The sequence below is a fragment of the Aptenodytes forsteri genome, unplaced genomic scaffold, assembly GCF_000699145.1.
Source record: "Aptenodytes forsteri isolate BGI_AS27 unplaced genomic scaffold, ASM69914v1 Scaffold83, whole genome shotgun sequence".
In the NCBI taxonomy this organism is placed as follows: domain Eukaryota; kingdom Metazoa; phylum Chordata; class Aves; order Sphenisciformes; family Spheniscidae; genus Aptenodytes; species Aptenodytes forsteri.
This window is the reverse complement of record NW_008795371.1, coordinates 387,672-412,388: the sequence shown is the minus strand read 5'-3', so window position 1 is coordinate 412,388 and position 24,717 is coordinate 387,672. Positions and strand designations below refer to the sequence as shown.

At 38.7% G+C, this 24,717-nt stretch overlaps 1 protein-coding gene across 3 annotated transcripts; it reads left to right on the top strand.

Annotated features, from left to right (window-relative positions):
- The first annotated feature begins 558 nt into the window (after positions 1-558).
- Positions 559-24,391, top strand: FAN1 (FANCD2/FANCI-associated nuclease 1). 3 transcript variants are annotated; one of them, XM_009280328.2, is made up of 13 exons: positions 559-2,006; positions 7,201-7,341; positions 8,368-8,563; positions 10,862-11,095; positions 11,607-11,738; positions 12,911-13,019; positions 13,761-13,880; positions 16,232-16,396; positions 17,390-17,558; positions 19,652-19,755; positions 22,389-22,583; positions 22,953-23,081; positions 23,923-24,390. In XM_009280328.2, the coding sequence occupies exons 1-13, from the start codon at positions 704-706 to the stop codon at positions 24,058-24,060; spliced, it is 3,135 nt and encodes a 1,044-aa protein (XP_009278603.1). In that variant the 5' UTR covers positions 559-703; the 3' UTR covers positions 24,061-24,390. The 3 variants fall into 3 exon arrangements, with proteins under 3 accessions (XP_009278603.1, XP_009278604.1, XP_009278605.1); XM_009280329.2 differs by lacking the exon at positions 13,761-13,880 and having other exon boundaries at positions 23,923-24,391; XM_009280330.2 differs by lacking the exon at positions 22,953-23,081 and having other exon boundaries at positions 23,923-24,391.
- The last annotated feature ends 326 nt before the right edge of the window (positions 24,392-24,717 follow it).

Here is a 24,717-nt window from a genome sequence, read left to right as displayed (position 1 = left end):
GGAACGCATCGAGGGCTCCCCTGCCGCTGCGCCGCCCGGAGCGGCGTGGCCTGCTCGGAACGGGCCCGGGAGAGCACGGCCCGGCCGGCGCGACGCCCTCGGCCTTCCCGCAGCGCCACAAGGGCGATCAAGTGCGCTGCGAGACGCTGCGCCCGTGCTCGGTACGCGCGCTCTGCGGAGGGGGATGGTCGGCACCGAAAAGCAGCGTGCCTATACATGGCGAACGGGGTAACGACAAAAATTAGAGGACTTGACTATGTCCTCACGTTGAGTTTTCTCTCAAGTTTTCATTTACATCAGCAAGTGAACGTGGCGTTTAAATAGTCAAAGTGCGCAGTAGCGTTTCCATCTTCTAAACCATTCCCGTGAAGCCAGCCGCGGCGCTCAACACGACATCACGGCCGGCCTGCCTGCCTGCCTAGCGAGCAGGTGAAGGGACAGTTGCCTTGTAGCAGTTCAGGATTGCTTGATTTTTCCACTTTTAGGGTTTTTTTTTTTCTTCTCCCCGTTCATTGTGGTTGCATTTGGTACTTTAGAAGATCTTTCAGTATCTTTTTTTTTTTCTCTTGAAGGCACGTCAGAGAATTACAGATGGAAAATGCAAAGCCAAGAAAAGTCCTTTTTTTCTTTTATGCATTGCAGAATAAGGAAATATGGCCTGAATGAAGTTGCCTGTGCCATGTAAATGCTTTGAAGTTTTGCAATGGCAGAAGCTAGGTCTTCAGAAATTAAAAGATCCCGAATAAGTTTGTCACTCAGTAAAAATAAGAAAAAAAAAGGAACAACAAAAAGTGTGGAAGGTGAAGGGACACCATCTATACCTTCAGCATCCTCCTCTATTATTTCCTTTTTTAACAATGTTCCCCCTGCCAAAATTACCTGTCCCACCTGTGGGCAAATGGTACCAAGATACAGAATAAATGAGCACATGGATGAAACATGTCAGAGAAACCATGGTGAGATTGGCATCATTGATTCAACACTCAACGCTTTTAGGAATGAGAGTCCCCCAGCTGCAAATGTGAACAATAATTCCAGCTTATATTTTTCAAAAAACCTCTTAAATCTAGAAACAAGTCCTTCCAAAAGCAGTTTATTGAAAACAGAAGGGAGTGCAGTACAACGGATTAGTCCTTATTTTAGCAATAATAGTTCAGTCTGTAGTGTTAACAATGAACCACAGGCTCAAACAATTAGAATAGTCTCTTTGGGAAGCTTGTCATCTAAACTGTCCAGAAGACGACATATCCAGGGAGGAAAACAAATCCTGTATAAAGAGATCGACTCTTCACCTCCAGCTGTTCACAATATGTGCAAAAGTGCTGCAGCACTGGATGATGATGAGATTTATGCTGGGCATAGTTCTCAGAAAGAAAATCAGCTTGCTCAGAGAGAGCACCAGGGACAAAATTTTTCAAAGAAGGAACCTGAATTTCAAGAAGAAATAAAAAAATGTAACAGAGAAGACCTTGTAGATATTGTTCAGGTACCATTACCAGCTGATAGCATTAATGGCAAAAGGTTACCAATTGGTACAAGGAGCACCAAAACAGAAAGCAGGTCTGAAGGTGTGATACTTAGTCCTGAGAAATTTGAAACACATCTAGCCATTTATACTTCAGCAGAGCTGGCCGATAGTTTGGAAGTCAAGGCTCAGCCTCGCATTCAGGTTATTCCTTCTTCCAAGACAGAAGTGAACTGTGGTACACAAAATTGCTTTAGCAAGGGTGATGTACAGGTACTTCCTGTGGAAGTTCATGAAGACTTTAAAGATGAGATTAATCATACTTTGTCAGAAACTGTGGAAAAGGTAGAATTTCAAAATTCCATTGGGGACATTTTAGACAAAATAAATGAGGTTAGCTCTGTGCCCAGCTCTCCTGGGCACCCATATTACCTCCAGAATTTTTTAGTGGTGCTGCGAGCAGTCTTGGAGAATGAAGATGATGTCAGACTCTTTGATGAGCAAGATAGGAACATTATAACCAAGTTCTGCAAATTATCAGGTATCTTTTTTTTTTAATATATTGTTACATTACCTCTTGTAGCAAGAACTGTTACATAGTTTTATCTGAAGAGTGTTATACCAATGGGCAATTTAACTTGATAAATTCCTTAAGCGAAGAAGCTCCTTTTTCTCAGATGTGTCCCTCTGTGGCTTCTTGTAGGTAAACTTTCCTAATGTTGCTTTAATGGAAGGTTATAAATAGTGGAGACTTATAAGAAATAAGGAGAGAATGATTATGTATATTTGGTTTTTTGGAATACTTTTTTTACTGTTTTATTACTATTTTTTAGAATCTTAAATCAACTTGCTGCTGCATTTAAACATGTTTCCAAGGAAGGAAACTCGTAGCACAGAAAGAGAGTATCAATTAACACCAAGCTTTTGATGATTATTATGTGGGGGAATTCTACAAAATGGGGTTATGAAGAGGCCTGTGCTGGATACACAGACCTTGAAAAAAATACTTCTGAAGTGGCATTTGTGAGCTTTGATTCAGCACTTTTACAGATTACTTCCATGCTTGGTGTGAATCCATGGTTACCCCTATGATTATTAGTCAGTGTTTAGAATGCCAGTTACTAATTAAACAGTCATTTTCTTGTAGGTTGCTTAGTACTTTTAACTCTCATTAATTTCAGTGGGACCAGTATGTTGGAGATTTAAGCCCTCCACATTTAGACAAGATTCAAAGCAGACACGTCTGATTCCTATACTCACATAAGTTTTACAGTAAAAGCATGGCAGAAGTGATGCAAGTTAAAACTAACCCTCCAAATTTTTATCTATGTTTATAACATGTCTTGAACTGTAATTAAGAGTAGTTTTACCAGCACTTGAGCTGCAAACTTGGAGCATCAAAATGGAAATAAGCTTATGACAACTTATACAAGAAAATTTGTATCTCAGAGTATTGCAGGCATAACCATTTATATTGTTTTAAGCTACTATGGTAATATACAGTTGCCTGACAAAGTATTTTAGATATATGCTCATATGAGCTCAGTTCATGCATCTGAGCTGAACATAAGAAAGTGACAGTTGCATACATACCTGCTGGTAAAAATAAAAAAAAAAAATCAGAAACAGGCTGCACTTAATGTATTATATTCATTGAGTTTGGCTTAACTAGCAGGCTGTAAAGTTTATCACACTAAAGAATAGTATTTCCCTGTGTGAAACTGTTGTGTATTTTGGTCTTCCCTCTCTGTAGATTATATTCATTTTTTCTGCACCTGTGTACAACAGTCTTTAGACTGTTTCCCCATTGCAAAGTGGAAGAAAACTGTTCTAGCTGTTCAGAGCACTTAGTCCCTTAATGTTGGTTTCCATGAAGTTCCAAACAATACTGTGGATTGACACTACAGGACATTACAAAAGAGAATATCAAAGTCATGACTTGTGATTAGCAATAATGTGAATTTTTTCCAAGGCCAACAGAGGAGACTTTCAGTAAGTGTTTTTCTAATAACTTGTATGGATGTGGAGAATAATAGAATGAGGTTAGGTTAGTGTATTGGCATCACAAGGTTTTTAATACAGGATACTGAGTGACAAAAATAGACAAGTGTTGGCTTGAACTTTTTAAGAAGAAATATAGCCCTGATAAGTAGTTCACAATCTCAGTTCTTTAAAAAAGTTGAATGAGTGCATATCTGTTTCTCTAGGAAGTACTTAAACTGTGGTGGAACAATCTCAGAAATGTCTTTTTTGACTTAAGATCTGCTTCCAAAATTTAGCAGCTAGAAAGGACCATATGAACATTCTTCGTAGTGGAAAAATCAGCTGAGCTGACTCAAACCACCTTAAGAGATAGTTGCTAAAAAGGTGAAGAAACTCCAGAGGAAGAAGTAGGGCTCTAAACTTACACAGGCATTTCTGCAGTGGTTACCTGGTCACAGTTAAGCTCTTACAGATTATATTGTAATAATTATAACTATGCAGTAACACCAAACATTTAAAGAAATTAAAGAATAGTACTAACACAAGTTATGAGAATATTGTAAGATGAGATCATAACATAGAACTGTATTTGTCAGGGAGCAGCAAAAGCAGACTGCTCTGCATGGGAAAATGAGCCAGGAGCCAAAGGGGACAGCAGGGCAGGCAGGGGACAGATCCTCTCCTCACCTGCAAGGGGCACAAGCCCACTTTGCCCAAAGAAGAAGAGCAGAGTGGATCCGGTGCCAGTACTGCGGTCAGCCATGCTCCAGCGGTGGCAGGTCTTCAGGCGAGTCCATAGTGACGAGGCAAGTGCAAGGTGAAGCCAAGTAACAAGATGGCAGCCTAGGCACTAGCACACCACAGCAGAGCTTAAGCAAAAGTGCAGGCCACCAGCCTGAGCTTAAATACAGCTCCCAAGCGAATGGGGGGAGGCCTTGACAAAGCCTCACACAGCTCTTCCCAGCAGCCTGAGCCCAGCTTACACAGCTGCACTGTGTCAGAGCTGACCTTGAACACAAATAGCCAAACCTGCGGGGGCTGGGGTGGGGTTGCAGAGCCTATTGGTGCACTCAAGGCCATAAGAATATTAAAATAGTTAACTTTCTCCGGCTAAATGTGTATACAGTGACATCTTGGAGCTTGATAATGCCTTGTTTATGTTGTGATAGCTAAAACAGGAATATATAAAGAAAGAATGGAATGTAAGCAACAAAACTTGTTATTGGCTCTCGGAGGCAAGCAGTAGATGCGTATCATTTACATCCAAAGAAGATCTAGGAATAAACTTACAGTTCGGTCATTAGTGGATGCAGGCTTTGGCTACTTTGACAAATACTAAAAGAGATGTTCAAGATACAGCTTCCTTATTTCCACACTCCCTTCTCTGGATGAGTACAACACTGATCAGTAATAGCAACTTGTTCTGTTAAATAAAGGAAGTGCTTGTTTCTCTTTCAGTAGTGTGATTGCAGTATTCCCCTCTCACAGGTGTTCAGAATACAGAAAGAATTATTGCAAAGCGGTGCTGATAAATCCATGTCTGCACTGACTGCTAGAGTCACAAATAAAACAATCTCTCTTTGCAGGGTAGGAAAAATGCAATGATTCCAGCTATGAGAAGTGGTCGGATAGCATTAAGTGAACAGATAATGAATTCTGGACAAGTGAGAGATGGATATCTTTACTTTCAAGAAATCTTAGACAGAATACTTTAAAAGTTCAGGTAGATGGGTTATCTGTTCCACATTAGAAGTTTCTACCCAAGGAAGTGTTGTCTTTACAGGTATCATAACACAAAAAAACCCACACACGTGCTTAATACTATAAAGTTGCTTGAACATAGGTATTCTCCAGTATTTCATTATTTTCTGCTAAAATGTCTACCATTCTTCAGTGAGTTGTCTCTAATGCTTATTATGAAAGGAATGATATTTTTAAAAGGATTAAATTTGAAGCAATCCTTCCTTCCTTCCTGCCCAGTTTTCTCAAAAGTGGATGGCCTTTACGTTGGATGTAGAGCACTGACAATTTTTTAAGTACTGGAAACAGTAAATAAAAGTAGGGAAAAGCAGAGGTGTATCCATAACAAGTAATCTGCACTGCAATGTCAGGCTTTGTGCTCAAGATGAGATCTGTCTGAACTTAGGTGTAATATTAAAAAAATATTTTTTGTATTCTCCATGTTTCACCACATGTTGCAGTTGGAAGAACTTAAATGCAAGCACATAGTTCTAGTGACACTACTTAATACACTTTGTGAAATCCTCCTTCCAACTTTTATACAACAGAAAAATCGTATCTGAGAAACTGATTTATAGTCACCAGTGGAACTGAGGTACAGAAAACTGAACAAGAAAATATAATGTATTTTTTTTCTGTTGCGTTTAATGACTCATAGAAGGTGAACTTTTCTAACATCTGCATCTTTTTGCTGATAATATTTCAACTTAGAGCAATTTTTTTATTTCAGTGATACACCTGAAACTTTCTTAAGAACTACAAAAGAAAAAAAAATCCCCCAAACATTCAAAGGTAATGTACTGCAGAACAGGACGCTTAAGAAGCAATTATACTTGCGCGATACCATTTTATTCTTCTGTTTGTCATTCAAATCCTGTAGAGAGAAAGCAGTCCTCACATGCCTTTACTGAATTGCAGCCCTAGTTTGGTCAGTTTCCGTCGTCTGCAGAAAGGATGGTCATGTGTTACTCCACCTCTTTCCATTTTCCAGAGCTGTAAAAACTGGAGACAGACTTCAGAGTTGAAGTTATAACCCCACAGAGAAAATGACAAGCTTATGCCTCTGAATGTAGTTCTCTCAGTGAATTGATCCTGGAAACATTCTATTAAAAAAAAAGGCTGAACAAGTCTTTTTAAGGACAGGAGAAGAGTTAAATAAGCATGTAAAAGTTAACAACCATTTCCTAAGTATATCGAGGTCTGGTAGTGTTTCAGTGTCTGTTTTTATTAATGATCAGTTTCAGTTAAGCAGCAGCAGACAGGGATAAAAAAATTAGAAGTTAATGAGGGATGAATTAAGCATTCAAAAGGGAGCTGAATGTAGTAACAATAGCTAGACTATTGTCAGCTAAGATTTAATAAGATATTTTGTTGAATTTCAGCATTGTTAGTATTTTAAGTGTGTTTTAAAAAGGTACTTTAAGAGAGCACTTCCCTGATAAAAATCAAATCAATAGGCGTTTTTTCCCCCTTTTTTCCAGTAGATATATTAGTAGAATTAAACTTATCTTTGAAAAAATAAGAATCTGAAGACTGCTACACAGAGAGGTATTCTGTGATTATGAAATCATTCTGTCAGACTACAGCTTCTTTTGTTCCCCAACATCAAATAGTTGGTTATTGAATGAGTGTTAAAGAAAGCAAAAAGACCTATTTAACATCATGATATGCAGAGTTTGAAAAATGAAGTTGTGTTTTCCTGGAAAACAAATTCTTTCTTAAAGGGTAAGCATGTCCAAGATGCATTTTAGCAATGTTCATTACCTACAAAATACATTGTAATAATATTCTACCTACAAAACTTAAAGATTCTAATGAGCAATAATTACTTGGAAAGGTAAGTTCTGGTATTTTACCAAGTCTGCTTGTAGAACATGGGCAGATTTAAAATGTGTTTTAGAGGATATCTTCATCAAAGTAATTTTTCTAGGTAAGGTAGTGATTATGCATAGTACTATGTTTTAGAATTTAATTTTCTTTTTATCCTTCCCTGCTTTAAATAAAATTTGCAGTTGGTGGGCAGAAGTTATATGTGAGACTTTTTCAACGCAAGCTGAACTGGTTAAAGGTGAACAAAATAGAGTATGGAGAGATAAGTATGGATTTGTCACCAATAATTGAAGAACTGGCTGGAGCCAGATTTCTGCAAACAGGTATGGCCAGCATTAGTAAATGTTCAAAATATTACAAATAAAATCTGCAGTTGTGTCATGTTAGAGTTTAATGCACTATGTGCTTGTCTGTGCCTTGAGAAGAGAATTAAAGGAGCAGAATAAAGGTTTCAGGTAGATGAGTTGTGTGGTGTTGCATTAGAATACAAGCAGTTAGTGCAAATTAGGTAACAGGGAGAGCTAAATAAATGTCAGGGCTGTAGGTGCAACAATAGGCCTTAGTTGCCCTCACCAGCCTCATCTCAGAGCCTGACCTGCGCAGCCTCTGCAGTGGTCCAGGAGCTCTACTTAATATCCTTCAGTACTGCCCTGAGCTGTCTTGCAGGCACCCTGTCCCTGGCCTTGTCCGTCCCTGGCTGGCTGGACCTCCAACCAATGCTGCAGGTGTTTGTTTCCAGTCTTGTCTGTGGCCATGTACTGTGGATGGATCTCAGACGTAAATTGTAGTCTGGTCTCTAGTCTTATGTCCGGCTCATCTCTTGGATCGACCCTGGACCTGATTCATCATCATGCCTTTTCTGGGGCTGCCAGTAGAATCTGTTATCGGGACTTTTGCTCTGCCCATTCTGTTCATTTACGGTGGGACTGCAGCAGGGTTGGTGAGGACCCTGTCAGTGCTGTGGTCACTTTTGACTCCTGGTTCATTCCCCCTTGTCGAGCAGCTCTGCTCTTGCTGCTCCCTGGCAGCACATTTTTTTGCATTGGGCAAAGTTTTAATCATAAGGAAGACAAGTTTTTCTGAACAGCATTTTTTTGTAACTCAGAAGAATTTCTTTATATTTGCTTTTGTTTTGAAGTTGCAAAGTTTTGAAGTTTCTGATTATCCTATTCCTTCAGACTGGACCTGTGAAGAAAATGAATTTCAAGCTGAACCAGCTAGCATCAATAATACATTTGAAAAATCTAAATCATTAGTACTGGGTTATATGAATGTACTGTACTTTGAGCTGTTGCTTGAGTGTATATATATAGCACATAATGAATTTATGTGGATCATTTTACTTTTAGAATCTGAACTGGAAGACCTGTGTGAAGGTTTGGATTTGCTTTCAGCCCCTGAGCTAAAAACATTGGCAAAGATCTTTCACTTGCCAAACCCAAATGGTCAGAAACAGCAACTTGTGGATGATTTTCTGAGGTTGGCAAAACAACGTTCGGTCTTCAGCAGGAGTCAGGCTGGTATTGGGACAGTGATTTTAAAAAGGTAACTCTGTTTATAGTTAAATTTTGCAGGTGAATGTAAGTTATGCTTCAAAGGACTCAATCTAGCTGCCTTTTGAAGAGAGGAATGTATTTAGTAATTTTTTAAATAAAAAAGGGCACCATTAAATTTTGATTCACAGTGGGTCAAACAGAAGGGTATTTGCCCTATTAGACTTTTTTTTTTAAACTATGTCATGCTTTTCAGCTGTGGGCTTGATTATCTATCTCCAAAGTTACTCAGTTATACAGAGAAACATTTCTGAATTATTTAAAGCAAAATCGGTGCAGAAAAACATCTAGGAAGACATAGGGAAGGTCATCTGATGTAGAATTACAGGGGAGCAATAATGTCTTTTTTCCTGATTGACTTTGTACTTTAGCATAGAGCCTCCTTTTTGGCAATATTTTTAAAGGGAAAAGATTGTTTTCTTGAGAAAGTGTTCTTGCTGTCCTGTGAATTTTTTCACTGTGGCTATCACAGCTGTGTATATCAGATCCCCTTCACTTCCAGGTCTTCTGGAGTCCAGATTCAGGTTTAAGGTGTCGTTCTGCCCTAATAGGAGTGATTACAGCATTACCATTCTTGGTGTTTAGGGCTGGATCTGTAGCTAGAGCATCCACAAAAAGTCTAGGAGTATGAACTGAAGTAATAGCCAGGGTACTGGTGCTAGGGTAGAAGTCAGTTCTGGAGTTTATAAGCTTTCTTACGCAGTTACCTCTCTTAGTAACTAATACCAAAAAGTAACTGTTTGAATAATAATGCATATAAACAAAGGTTGCTTGTCTAGTAGGCTGGAGAACTAGGGTCTGAACCCAGTAATTGTGGAATCCTTTCTGTACAAAATGCAGGTTGGGTAGAAAGCTGACAGACATCAGTATGTACTGCGTTTGCTTCAATGACATAATTTGTCTTTCCTGTGGTATTCTTTTTCAAATGAGAGAGATACAAAGCTTTGTCAAGTTTTGCATAGCTATGTTTATTGGACAAATACTCCCCCCTGAAATCTGTCACATGATTCTCCACAAAATTCCTTGTATAAAAGGGGCCTAGTACTGGAAGAACTTTAAAATCATCCGTCCATGAAGAATTATTATTATGTCAATCAGTAAGGTCTTCTTTCCTTATGCCAAAAGAGAGGCCTAATGCTAGCTTAGTGCTGGGCTTGCAGAGCTTCGCAACTGGGAGGTTTGCATAGTACGGTTAGCTTCTTTAAAATAGTTTTACTTGGTCTTTGTTGTTTTCAAAATACAACAGGAGCTCTAGTGGTTCCCATTCTGTTAAAAACAGTATTTCACACTGGTGTCATTGTCTCCAGTAGCATTGCACTTCATCTGGTCTGCAGGAAAACAGGTGAAGTGATCATAGCCACAGCCATGATTATCTTGTGTTAGAGGATGTTGGGACTTTGTGATAAGTAAGGATGTTTTAATTTAAGGAGTTGCGGTTGTTTCCTAATTCTAATCCAGGTATAGAAAACTTCAGTATGAAAATATTTTGTATCACTTGAAATTTTATTTTTTCTCTTTGATGCTAGATATTTGAACTACATGACGATGCATGATGCATAATTTGTATAAATATCTCTAACAGAAACAAAATTGTTTTCCGAATACTGGCTTACACTATGCAAAGGAAGGCTAGAAAAAAATGTGTTCAAGAAATGGGAAGGAACCTGGGAAGATGAGTTACGTTCCAAAAAAGTCCTTGGTGCTGGCTTACTCTCTACTCCAAGAAAAGAGGCTGATAGTTACTTGCTCAGCCACATCAACTTTGGGAATGTAATGCTCTTCACTGTAGTTGACAGCTGAAATACTAGTTACCCCATGAGATCAGAGAAAATCCTGTTTTAAATCTGTGCTGTCCTGTGGACAAGTAACAGAAATCTTGTCTTGTATGAAAAGGCTGGATGAAGATGTGCTAATGGAGATGATACCCTAAACAAGGGATCTCAAATTGTGGTCTGTAAACATTGCCCTAACAGCAAACCACATCTTGTTGCTTTTCGGTACTGCCTGGCATAGCAACAGGAGTGGCTGCACCCAAAGGGCAGTTAGTTCCAATTCTATTCTGCTTTAAGTTTGGGCCTTAAACTTTTTATTAGTTAATGCGTTTCTTTGGCTTTTCACTAGAAGTTACATGCACTATACAGTTTCTCAAGCTGCTTCTTTCAATGAAAATCAAGTTTACACATTAATTGGCTTGAAAACAAAATTATTCTCATACTTCATTCCGTGTATTTGAATTTTTATAAGTGATGGTAAAAACCATTTGTTATAATCATTTTATTTGTCCTTCCAGGGTGAAGGACCTGGCTGGAAAATCTGTCAGGGTCTGTAAAGGCCCTCGGGCTGTCTTTTCTCGAATTCTGCTGCTATTTTCACTGTCTGAGTCAATAGAGGATGAAGAAGCTGGTAGTGCTGGTCAAGGCCAGCTCTCCACACTCCTTATGGTAAACATGGGGCGTATGGTATTCCCCAGTTACACTGTAAATAGGAAAACACAGGTCTTCCGGGACAGAGAAGATCTTATCAGGTAGGGGGAGCTTTGGCAGTTTGGAAGCCTGTTTATTTCTAGAAAAGCTTTACTGCAGCACTTGTGTAGGCAAATAAGAATTCATCATGTAGAACTCCAGGTGTAAATAGGTAGAAGTGCACTTTTGCAATGATTTTAAATGCATTTTTGTATTTAGGTAGGACTTGTAATTCACAGTGTCTTGCATTTTGAACCAAAATAGCGTATTTATTTGCTTCATGATCATCTGCTGATGAAAGTTGTTTCTTCATTTGCTGTGACGATTATTAGAATGGACTCTGAACAAAACAAAAAAATACATTCTCTAGTTTATAAGTAATTTTAAACATAAAGTACCCTGCTAGTGTAAACTCTGCTGATCCTACAAGATTAAGAATAAAGTTGGCTGCATGGTTCAATGTCTTTGGAGACTGGAAGGGAGTTTTTAAAAGGTATTGTATGGAGGAATTGATTTCTTTTAACTATAAATGCTTTTTGAGCCTAATACAGTTACTATGTTTTTTTCCCTTAGGTATGCAACTGCTGCTCATCTGTCAAATGATATAGCCACTGCAATGGTAAATGGGAACTGGGAAGAAGCTAATCATCTATATATGTGTGCTAAAGAAACCTGGAACGAACTGAAAAATCACCCCTCTTTGAGGTAGCAAACTGGAAACTAGCCTCGTGTTCATATGAAACTATTAAGTGTGTTACCTTACTTTTGGTACTTTTCCTTTTGAGAGAGGCTTATAGACTAGTGATATTATTGAAGCCTGATAAATTTATAAGATTTAATGTTCTTGAAAGCTTTGAACTTCCTGGTTGGTCGTTTAGTTTTTAAGTGATTATATGAAAAGGCCTTTTTTATGAAACCTTGGGAATGAATTGGTAGGCATGGATAAAGTGCTAAAACATTGCTGTTCTATGTGCCAATGCAGGAGAACAAGAGCCTTATTTTTCCCTTGTCATAATTTGTTTTTATGGCTTTTAGACAAATAGCAATAAGCAGAATTTAAAATTCACTGTGAACAAAAGAATGTTGCAAACGTTATGGGAAAACATACTGGGTTATTCATCTATTCAGACTTCCAAGGGGGTGTCATTCAGGAAGCGTTACTAAAGATTTGAGAACTGAAATAACGTGTATTGTTTTTGAAGCATCCTTCATCAATTTTTCTTTCAATTATTTTGTTTTCTGGCTTAGTGATACACCGAAAGTTAAAGCCTTATGTTTGACATTATATTAATTTTCACGGCAACTGATTTAAAATAATATTCATAGAGGGTCATTTGGAGGTCTGTAACATTTCACACTGAAGACAGTGGAAAAACCTATTTTCATTTCAATAAGACATTCAAAAGACTTTGTCTTGAAGCATAGAGGTGCCTATCCAAAAGATTTTAGTCTTCTTTTATAGCAGGAAATTCCTGTTCTAGCCTTTCTCTTTTGTTCAGCTGTGTTTCTGAAGTTAACCTTCTGACTTAGGAGAACAAGTTGGCAGTAACAAAACATGATGTAATAAATTGTTTTGCTTCTGATGTAAAACTTACTGGTTTGCTTTACAAATTATTAGTTAATTATTAGTTAATAATTCCACTGCTGTTGAAACCAAAATATGCTGTGCAAGCACAGCTTGCACCTGCTACTTCAGCTAAACTATTTTCTTACCTTTTGGTTCTTGACTTTGCAGCTGGGATACTCAGTTCAGTTCAGGTTTGATATATAAGGCATTTATTTTTTGTAAATGCTTTAGGTGTAAGTATTCTTAGTAAGAGAGTTTAAGAATTTAAATTGCCGTCATTAAATTGATCTGAGCTGCTCTTATCTTTCAGCTATCACAGAATTTTACCTGAGTATCTGCGACATTTCACAGTTGGCTGGGTGTATACAAGAATCCTTTCTCAGGGTGTTGAAATTTTGCAGAGACTTCACATGTATGAGGTAAAGTGGTGAAGTGAATAGGAATACGTATTTAATGTAGCATTGTACATCAATTTACATTTCTGATGTGGCTGGAAAATGGTGATAATGTTTGCCAGGACTTGCTGCAGTTCTCTTAACTGGTTACTTTTAAGGAAAAACAGCCTTTTTTCTTGCTTTAGAAAGTTTTAAATTGTTTTGGTTTCTGCTTATACTTTGGAGATTTACCATATGTAATATACCGTAAGACTGTTGCTGAGACATTGTTGTTGCGTTATTTGAAGATACCTGTGTTTCACTAGATTTGGTTGTTGCTTTTAAATAAGATAATCTTGGAAGAAATTTTTTCTCTGAAATCCCTGCCTCTTCACCTTAGGAGCTAACATCTCCAAAGGCCTCTGACTTACAGTTAAAGCAAACCAGATTTATTCTGAAAAAGACTTTGCCTCTGCAAAAAGGCAACAAGTAATATTCAGGTCTTTTTCATATACAATAGGGAATACAGAAAGGACAAAAATACTGTGTTTTTGGCAGCTAACCTTTAAGTTTACATAAAAATATCTCTATTCTAATAGAGTTTTTAAGATATACTCATGCACCTGAATACATTGGGTGCTGGAATAAAAACGGGGTTTGAATTGTGCAGAGACGAAGTTTTATAGTACCCAGTAATTAGAATGGAAAGTGACAAGCTAATTATATAATGGAACTTCAACTTGGTTTTCTAACTGAATTAATAAAGATATAATCCTGTTGCTGCAGGAAGCGGTGCAGGAGCTGCAGACTCTTCTGTCTCAGGATGTGTATTGTACTGACAGCAGAGGGCGATGGTGGGATCGCCTAGCTCTGAATTTACATCAGCACTTGAAAAACACTAAGAAGGTATTTTCACAACTGCGTGCCGTAAAGCTGGAAACACTGCAGTCATTGTCTGAAAACATTTTTAAAAAATATTTCATATGAAAAGAACAGCGGGGTAGGATCTCCTAAAATTGCAGATATTGGTAGGAATCCCAAGGTCAGGCAACCAGTTTCTCCTAAGAAATTGAATATTGAGCGTACCCTCATCCTTGGTTTCTGTTGCATAGAAGAACACTGTTTGGCATGAAGGATTGTATGGAGTTATCAGGCAGCAGCTTCCTTGCTCTTATGCCTTATAAATTTGCCTAACGCGTGAGAAGCAGAGAAATTTCTTGTAGTAAACACTTCTGCTTCTGAACCTGAGTCATGATGAGGCCGTATCTGGAATGAAAAAAACAAACATGACGGAAGGAGTTTTTTAATGTTTTCAAACAAAAAATTGAGATAATTAAGTCCTTGGCTAACTGTTGCCAGTGGGGAGAAGGTTGTCTTCTGTATCTGGACCAGTTTTGGTGTGGGATTTCTATTGTAAGGGGTAAGCAGTAGACAGCCCCATTTCTAATCTGTTACTTGTGCACAGCTCTGGCAGGGTTATCAGTCTTTAACAGCAAATTTAAACTATTTCCGTGGTCCTACAGGAGAAACTGTAACTGACCACCCTTAGACTGGTGAAGAATAATATTAATGATTTTAGATAGCGTGTATTACAGGCTCTGTTCGTCCTGGTCTGTTTAATTCTCTTCAGAAGGCAGAGGAGGGGAGAAGAGGTTTTGAGGTAATCTTAGCTTTTGCTGAAACTTTTCCCTCTTCCCTCTTCCTTTCCAGTAGGACACACACACCAGTAGGGTGTGTTCGTACAAGCAAAACACATTATTTGTGCAGTGGGTAAACTTGCCAGTCTCAAGTCTGAATGATGCAGTTCAGGCTTTTAGAAACACTGTGTACATGGTGAGCGGTCTTTGAGTTTCCTAAGTGATTAGCTGGCATGTAGCCGAATGAGAGAACAATAACCACGAGGGAATGGCAAGGATTATGTGCAAGGTTTATTGTAAATCTCTGGAGAACTTTCTGGCACCTCTGGAAAGATTTCTGCAGCAGAATATAAAGGAACCAGAGAAAACTGCAAGCTGCAGTACAGGTTGTGCCTTTGAATTCCTTGTGAGCCAGCACCAGCTTTTCACAGACTTTCTTTTCAAGAGCCACAAGGCGTAGGAGCCACTGTTTAACTCATTTTAGGGCTCAGATGCAGTTCCATGAATTTTGCGTGCAAGAAACAGCAGGTGTTAGTTGTATCAGCTGCTGTCTGAGGATTTATAAGTACAGGAGATTATGTCCATTCTTCCTGTCTGTTACATACAAAGGAGAAATACTGTCAATGATTGAAAATTAAACTCTGTAGGACTGTTCAGGTCACAATGAAGTATGGGCAGACTGAAAATCAGCTTTTAACTAAGAGACAAAGAAGACCAATCTAATTAAACACACCTAAGATACCTGACTAATTTGGCAATGAAAAATAGAGCTAAAAAAAAGTTTTAAGTCCAGGAACAGTAGCAGTTGTGGAGTTATTTAAAATAAGCAAAGAATGACTTTTTTTTTTTCCTTGGTGTTGCTTCCTTGCCTCACTAAGGCTACTGAGAATTGGGATTAAAATGCTCATATTTTGTGTTGCATTTTAATTCTCTAAGTCTGTTAAAAGGAAATAATATCATAGGCTGTCAAGCGTCTGCAGTTGTCTCTTCTGCATCTTATACCCCCGTATCAAGCTTTTTCCAGATTTGGAATTAGAAGTCGTACAAAGGAAGAGTTAGTCTCAGTTCCTTATTTACAAATTAGGACAAAGTGCCTTCCTCAAGTCACAGAAAGAGAGTATGTCAGAACCATGATTTGAACTAATTTTTTGAGTCCATTTTTAACCCTGGATGTTCTTCGGTGCAGTAGTGCATTGCTCTAAAATTTGTTCTGTATGTACATTCTTGCACAACTGATCTGGTCCTTCTGTTTCCGTATTACGTGCTGTTAAGAAACTGGCTTAAAAATATTAAACTGATTTACCTTAGAGCCAACTCTTTTTTCTGGTCACTTATGTAGAATTCATACTTCCTTAACTTTATATTGATCGGTACAAATGGAGAGTAATTTCTTTTTACTGTACTAGTGCAAATTTGAATCCAGAGGCCTACTAGTGCAAAATATTACTTACTAGTTAGAACTTCAGTACATAAGTAAGAAAGGTGGCCCTGTCTTATATGCTGGTTTTTACATTCACGTTTTTGTGCTCCTTAAATCAATTGGTCTTTTGGGCTTAGTAAGAAGAGACAGATGTGCCTAGGTCTTTCTGAATTATTGCTTGTTACCTTGCTCTTTGCTAGGCCATTGACTGCATTAGAAATGGGCTGGCAGACCCGTTTGTACGTACTGGGCATCGTCTCTCTCTCTACCAGCGGGCCCTACGAATCAGAGACTCGCCAAGCTGCAAGCAGTTCAGATGCCTGTTGCATGATCTGCCAGTCATACCTGTGGAGGATGTGACGCATGTAAGTGAAGTTGCTGGTGGTTTCTGAGAAATAACAACTCATGAGGTCTTTTTTCTTCTGACAAGAAAAAATAGTCTGGGAGACTGTTGTTACGTGCTGTGCACCAGCCTCTGACTTATTTGTGCTGCAGGAAAATGAATACAAATGTGTTTCTAAAACAAAAGCCTCTTGTAAACAAATATTTCTACTTATTTAATAAATGGTCAGCTTCTTAGCTGAAGGTAGTCAGCTGTACACTGATTTAATTTGCATTGCTTTACTGAATATGCGTTACGAATCTGATCAGCTATAAACTCCACTAATTTAGCAGCAACACTCTCAGAACCTTTCTGTCTGAAGAGTCGGATCAAATCAGTGCATTGCCTCTGGTGTCTTCAGGCCGAGCATTCTGCGTGTAAGGAAAAGTAATAGTAACCTTAGCATGCTGTCAGCTTTAGATTAATGGCTCAAAAAATGCAATGTTTTTTTAGTAACCCTTGGGAGTTATGCACTCTAAATATGCACTATGCAAATACGCAATATGATGCGCTTGCATCATATTGGAATGGATTTTTTTTAACTTATTCTTTTCCCTTCTATTGCAAAGATAATTGTATCTGGGCAAAGTCAGAGCAGAGCCTCACTTTCTTTCTCGGCCTCGTCACTGCATATCTCCCTACAGCCCTTCTTTTTCTCAGTCCAGAATCAGTCTCCTCAGTTATCTGTATTCTTTCTTCCCGGTCCCGCATATAGAAAGACTACATTCCCATCTGCCCAGCATTTTTGCTAGACGTTCTTTTCCTGAAAAATTTGCCAGTTTATAAAAGCTAAACAGAATGATTTCAAGGGAATGGCAGGTTAAGTTTTATTCAGTTGATTTTTGGAAACAAGTCTAGTTCTGATTTTAAGAAAACTGAAAAGGAGGAATGTGTGTTTTAGGAGAGATTCAAATACCTAGGCTAAAGCTTTTTAAATGCGATGCTGGAAAGTAACTAGTTCTTTTAATATGTTCAGGTTACAATCAAAGGAAAGATGTGTCCTCAGATGGGAATGGGAAAATCCGTATTTCTAATGGAGGATATTGGTGATGAAGAAGGAGGCGAAGACTTCAGTGTATCCACAGTCATGTGCTCAGTTGAGGAGCTGGCGTTAACTCATTACAGGCAGAATGGTTTTGATCAGGGTAACAGTAACTTTTTTTTTTGGTACAGTAAAGTAACCGTGGGAGTAAAGAACCAATTTACTAAGCAGTTTAGTTAATAGACCAGTTTTAGCTGATTCCATTACACCAGTTTTTAGTCTGATTCTGTTTCCTTCCCAAATGGCTCTGATATGTAATTTCCTTACCAAAATGCTCTAATACGCATTTTCCACCTGACCTACTTCCTGGCCTTTGATTATTTGCTGCCTTCATATACCTAAGGTGGTTTTGAAATGTGTTAGGAAAAAACCCGACGTTTCTTCTTTATCTCCATAGAAAAAGCACTCACTTTTTGCCTTTTTTATCAGCGAACAGCTATTTTATTTGTTAGGGGTAAAATGCTAGCAGTGTCATTTAAGGGAGTGTCATTAAGGAAAGGTAAACTTCCATTGATTTTTGGTACTAGATGGACATGAAAACAGTATATACCATAGCAAGACAGTTAGCAACTTCTTTTGAAAAGGTTTGATTTTCAACTCTGTTAGTAGTTGTTCATATATTTTTACAACTTAAGAGCTTTGAAAAGCCATGGACAAATAATAATAAACGTAGGCATGTTATTTTTTAAGATAAAATTTATATTTTTATATAAAATACGTATTTTAATATAATTTTATATTATCGATATATTCCCAAATACTGTTGCAGGAGAAGTGGCCATATTAGAAAAGGGTAAATGGGAAGGTGACAGTATTTAGAATTTGGGAGAATTGTGCTTGAAGTCCCCACTCAATTCCTCACTCCCACCCACTCACAATCAGTCTTCTTGGCTCAGTGGCTCAGTACAGATTTTGAGCACACAATGGCCATGGGTGATTTAGTGGTAGGCCTAATGGAACACAATGCCCAGGCCAGCACTATATATACACACTAATGCATGCGCTCGCGCGATCTCTCCCTCCCTCTCTCCCCGCCCCATACTATATATTACATATAATATAATAGCATATAGCATATATTCTATTATCTATAGGTATTATATGTAACATTACATATTATATATAATATATTGCACTAATAGACTAATAACAGAATATACATCACAGAATGGTTGAGGTTGGCAGGGAGCTCTGGAGGTCACTCTGTCCAACCCCCGTGCTCAAGCAGGGCCACCTAGAGCCAATTGCCCAGGACCATGTCCAGCTTTTGAATATCCGCAAGGATGGAGACTCCACAACTTCTCTGGGCAGCCTGTGCCAGTGCTCGGTCACCCTCACAGTGAAAAAGTGTTTCCTGATGGTCATCTATCTATCTGTCTATCTATAGATAGATAGACAGATGTGTCTTCCTATGTTCACATACGTATATATGTTCATACACATACATGTGTATGAACACGTACATGTATGAACATATATACATATGGATATGTATATATCCCATATATAGGGGATATATATTAAAAAATTGTTTATATTACATGTATATGTACATGTATACATACATGCGTATGTGTATCTGTGTATATATACATGTACGTGCATATGTAAATGTAATAGAAAAGGTTTTCTATATATATATATACAAACATTTTGTTATTAATGTATTACATTTTTAGTATACTGCCTGGGCATTGATCTGGTGATGAGTGATTGCCTTTTGCAGCATACGTATGTATATATATATATGCATAAATGTATACGTCTATGTATATGTATAGCTCCATACACATATATGTATGTATACATGTAAGTGTATATGTATACTATAAAACATTTTCATATATGTAAACATTTTGTTATTAATATGTTACTTTTTAGTGTAAAAATTTAAAAATTTTGTGTATTAAAAATTGTTAAAGTTAGAACAGTAAACCTTATTCATGTCAGGGCATAGTAGTTTAATCCTCTGCTGTAAATGAAGGCCACTAGCCTGGAAATCGAAAGCATTAGCAAATTGTGGAAGTAATAAACTGCATTTACAACTCGATGCTGTAATGTAATGTATACTGACTTCAGCTGTGCATAAACCTGAACCGTGTTTCTGTTTTGGATCATGATGATTTAGTACCTCTTCGTATGAGATTGCTGTAGAAATTAATGTTTCAATTATTTTTATTAAATTTTGCCCTTTAGGTATTCATGGGGAAGGCTCAACATTTATTACGCTGTATGGTATTCTAATGTGGGATATCATTTTCATGGATGACATACCTGACGTTTTCAGAAATTCCTATCAGGTAGTATTGAAAGGCTTCCTTTAGTTAATTGTTTTGCCCGTTGCTGTAGACTCTGTAACCATGTTAAAAATCTTACTCGGGATTAGATTAACATTTTAACATTTTATTCTGAGGGACTATCCAGACAGATCTTGGTGTTTGCTTGATTTTATTATTTGTTATATTGGGCTTGTTACTAAAGGGCTCCTCGGTAACTAATTGCTATGTAAGTCTGGATTGACTGTCAGATAGGGTGGTATTCATCTGGCTAAATACGTATGTCCTGTATCTGAACTCACTGGTCAAAGTTTCCTTTATAGTCAGTGGAAGAATACTGCTACACCATAGCCGTGTTCATCTCATTTGAAGAGGACACATTCCATTACAAAGGAAAAAAAAAAAAGAGTCTATTTCTTTTCAGTAGCCTTTAAAGGGGAGTCACATTGTTAAACTCAGGTTTGTTAACACCCCCACCTGCACCGCCCCAACGTGGTTATGCTCTTGGAATCATCCTTCCTTTTTGTCAAAGAAAGAAACAAGCAAACAACACTGCACCCCCCCCCAACAACAACTCCCCGCCACACCCTAAGATTAATGATTCCCGGTGAACTTGTGGCTTTTAGCTAAATGCTTTACGTCCTACAAATTACAGCTAGAAGCAGTTTTAATAATTGCAATTAGAAAACTTGATCACTTTTAGTGACATTTGCTAAGAAAACCCTAAAAAGCCATCTCAAATGTTGTAGAACTAAAAAAAAGGCTGGACAATTGTCTTCTTTCTTCCACCTTCACCCACTGCTTCTAATTGGAACCCTGGCCAAGAGGTAGACCAGCCAGTGCCATCCTCTTCCTTAACTGGATTTATTTGTACTGTAAGAAATTACAGGTTTATATCAGTATGCGATATCCTAGGTAGAAATTTCTTCTTATTTTAGAAGTGGAACATGCAGTTTTTTTCTTGTCTTTTCTCCCCCACCCCCACCCCACCCCCCCACCCCCCACCCCCATCCTGTTTCCTTTATTTTTCCTCACCAAAATGAAGTAGAAAGGCTTGTGGCTGAGTCGAAAACCACCTGGTGGTTCTGGAGATGGCTGTCTCCCTAACTAGTGACCACTACAAATATCTCTTTTTAATTGGCAGAGAGGGAGATGATACATTCCCTCAAGGCCATCCTTACATAGTCCCTTAAGCAAAGGATGTGAAAATCTAGAGACTCAAAGAGTACAATTATTTATTAGGCCAATAGGACTAAACTCAAAACTATGAATACGAGTCGCACTAATCTGAAGTGTAACCTGTTTTTTTTATTTTATGTTGACATGGATTATGAGTCTGTACACAGTCATGTCTTGAAATAATTTCTTAAGCCATGAGCACTTGATTATAAGTATGTATGTTCTCGGTCATATCCTTGGAGAGTACTGAATGATGAAAAGAGGGAACTTACTACAGAGTAATGGCTAGTCTTTGAAATGTCTTTTACTACTTGAGTCTTGTATTCATCTGACAAAGTAAAGTTTGGGTTGAATACTGCTTGCAGAAAGAACTGAGATATGGTTGTCCTTCTTGCTTTGGAATCTTGAGGGGGGACTTGAAGGCACTTGCAGGCTCATAGGCAGGCCAGGAAGGGGACTGCTGTAGCTCCAAAGGGCATACGAATACTGGTAATAACTCTTCTTGTGGCGTATCTGCTGTTCTTGTAAGATGCTGTAATTGTATGAATGTCACGTGTTAAAAGCAGGTATTCTTTGTCAATGCAAACTACCATTTACTGTAGATCTTGCCTTTCTAAATACATTTTCTTTTATATAATCTTATATGCAGATTATGCCTACTTAAAAAAAAAAGAAAAAAAAACCATCCCTTGTATGTTTATAACAAGCTCAGTATTTACAGCTCATTTGCAAAATTTTTTTTTTTTTTTTAAAACTAGATTTTACTTATTAATGCAGAGCAAAGCTATCATGAGCCTCAGGCATGAACAAGGATGAGCCGAAAGCTCGCACCTGATTCTCTCAGTCATTCCTAGGCTGTATTTTTGTGGGATTAGCTGTGGCAGCAGTTTGTGTAAGGCTGAAATTTGCCATTTTTTTTCTGTGCTCTGCCTTTGATTTTGAAAAGCTAGAATGGCACTCAGCTACTACGTGATAGCCTTTTTCAGCCGTGGTCAAAATTGAGTAATTGGTGCAGTGACTTTATACACTAATGGGTTCAGCGCTATGCATAAGGCTTTCTGCTTTTAGGTGGCAGTTTCATCACTGCTTTCTTCTTCCCACCACTAACTGTTCACTGTAGCTGAGCAGTCTTGAGACCGATTCCAAGTCCTGACTAGAATACTACTGCTCAGAGAGTTAGGCGAGCAGCTAGCTCTTTGTTGTCTGTTAAAAGAAACCTCTCTGTAGAGGTCAGAAACCAACAGAGCACAGGCTAAGATGTGGCCAGCGTTTGTTGCACTGGCATTGGGTGTTAAAATATATGCAAATCTTTTCCCATTTAATAAAGGTTTATGTGATGGACACGTTCAAGTTAAATCGACTCAGTGTTTGAGTGACTTTGTAGTTGAGATAAGAAAAATATGAAGTAGGGCATTGTGGTTCTTGGAATCGCTGCTTTGCTGGTAGCTCCTCAGAGCTGTATTTACCTTTTTATACAGACGTTCCCCCTGGATTTATACACTGACAGCTTCTATGAGAACAGGAGGGATGTCATTGAGGCCAGACTCCAGCAGCTTCATACAGCTTCCTCAGAGACACTGGCAAAGCTGATCGCTGACATCTGGACCGCTCAGGAGGGAAAAGCAGCAGCACTAGTTAGCTGGGGGCGTTTTGTTTCCCTCCAGCAAGTTCAGGTAAGCAACTATTGTCCAGAATGGACGCGCCGTCTGATTAGGCTTGCCGTTAAGTCACACATGGCCGTAGTGTGCTCGCAGTTTGTACTGAGGCACTGAGCCAAGACGGGTGGTGAGTGGTGGGAGGGAGGAATTGAGTGGGGACTTGAGCACAATTCTCCCTAATCCCAAGTACTGTTATCTTTTCTGATAGGGTCACTTTTCCTGCAACAGTAGTTGGGAACACAGCAGGGAAATTGCTGTAGATAACATCTAAAGTTTCTTGTTACACGTGACTAAACAAAAAGCCATGGGGCCATAGAGTATTGCTGTGAGAGCTGGGAAATGGCATTTAAAAAAAAAAGCCGACTACCAAAACTTCTCTTACAGAGCCTTGTCTCTTGCCTTGGAGGAATGTTTCTGAGCGGTGTTTTTAGGCAACTTTCCAAAGATCTACGCCATTGCAGAGGGGGACTTCCTGACCTGGTCGTGTGGCGTACTCACACTAATCACTTTAAGGTATATTGGGAGATCATGGAAATAGCGCTCAGCTGAGCTTACCCTTAGGTATAAAGCCTCCCAGTTGTCAGCCCGTACAAACTGTATTTTCCTGTTGTGGTGAAGTTAAACCTGCTGCTCATCTGCCCAGCGGCTATGGCAAGTAGTGGGTGATTGTTTACCTGGTATTTCATCACATGTTGCTGTAGCTTTAACGGGCGTAATGAGAAACAGCAAGAGGTGGCTAGGTATTGTTGCAGAGTAGGTCTTCAATTAAAACTACTGTAAAGCAGCTGTTAGCAATCAATCATACACATTCTGACTGTTGTTAGCAAGGGGTGCTAATGTCACCACTTACACAAAAACTTGAATATATGAGACTACAACAACTATGTCTCCGCTACAAAAATTGAGTAAACAATCATGGTTTGTGTCTTGCATGGTAGTGGAATAGGTACTAGAAGACTATTGGACATCTCAGCTGCTGGAGCAACTTGTTACACTTTTATAAAACACAGCTGGATAGCAGAAATTAGTTCTCTAGAACACCTGAATAAGTTGCTCTCAGTATCAGCTGGAACAGGTGAGGTTGCAGACAATCGATTTTTGAGTATGTGGTATCTTCATTCACCAGTGCCTCCGTCTGTGTTTTGGTGGATATTTACGATATCATATTTCATTCTCTTAAACTTTGGAACATGGGTTAATAATTTAGCACCCCCTGGGCCTTCCGTTGTGCTAAATCTCTATTACTTCTGTTGCACACAACAGCCATAAAAGAATACTTACATTCGTCTGTGGGAGCTAATGATCTTTCCGTTCCTCCCCAGGCACACTACTAATCATCCACATTTCTTTGTAGCTGGTGGAAGTGAAAGGTCCCAACGATCGCCTGTCCCACAAGCAGATAGTCTGGCTGAGTGAACTGAAGAAGCTGGGTGCCACAGTGGAAGTTTGTCACGTGCAAGCCGTCGGAGGCAAGAGTAAACGCCTCAGTTGACAGTAGAGGCCTTGATCACGTGGGTAACTTGGGTGTTTTTAAAGGAACTGGCATGACACACAGTACTGGCTGCTGCTTATTAAAAGTAGTTTCTTCTAAAATTCTGGTTTCTTGGAACGTTACTGTAGTTATTTTTAGCACAAAACATTCTAAAAAATAGCTTAAGACTGTCAGTATGATTTACTGTATGTCACTTTGTGTTCAAAAGAAGCAAGCCCTTCTCTTCTATACACAGTTCATAACTTATTCTATGAAAGGTAATCCAGGGTTTTTGCCCAGAAACAGCTGCAATCACACTGGTACCAGCTGAGAACATCCTCTACAATAAAAAATGTGGTGCATCAAGTCCTGATCATTTCCATGTTGCCGGTGTAGCCCGAGTTCACGATGTCACTTTGTGTTCAAAAGAAGCAAGCCCTTCTCTTCTATACACAGTTCATAACTTATTCTATGAAAGGTAATCCAGGGTTTTTGCCCAGAAACAGCTGCAATCACACTGGTACCAGCTGAGAACATCCTCTACAATAAAAAATGTGGTGCATCAAGTCCTGATCATTTCCATGTTGCCCATGTAGCCCGAGTTCACGATGTTGTGCACGTTTCCTCACAAGGTGCACGTTTGGTGCCTTTCCAGGACTGTCAGGACCAGCGTGGTTC

Bases quoted from the DNA above. Each gene is read 5' to 3' on its own strand.
- FAN1 (XM_009280328.2), top strand. From the start codon at position 704: ATGGCAGAAGCTAGGTCTTCAGAAATTAAAAGATCCCGAATAAGTTTG. The intron at 8,564-10,861 runs GTAACTCTGTTT...TTGTCCTTCCAG, and splicing joins GGGACAGTGATTTTAAAAAG to GGTGAAGGACCTGGCTGGAA. The intron at 22,584-22,952 runs GTAAGCAACTAT...CTTCTCTTACAG, and splicing joins TTTCCCTCCAGCAAGTTCAG to AGCCTTGTCTCTTGCCTTGG.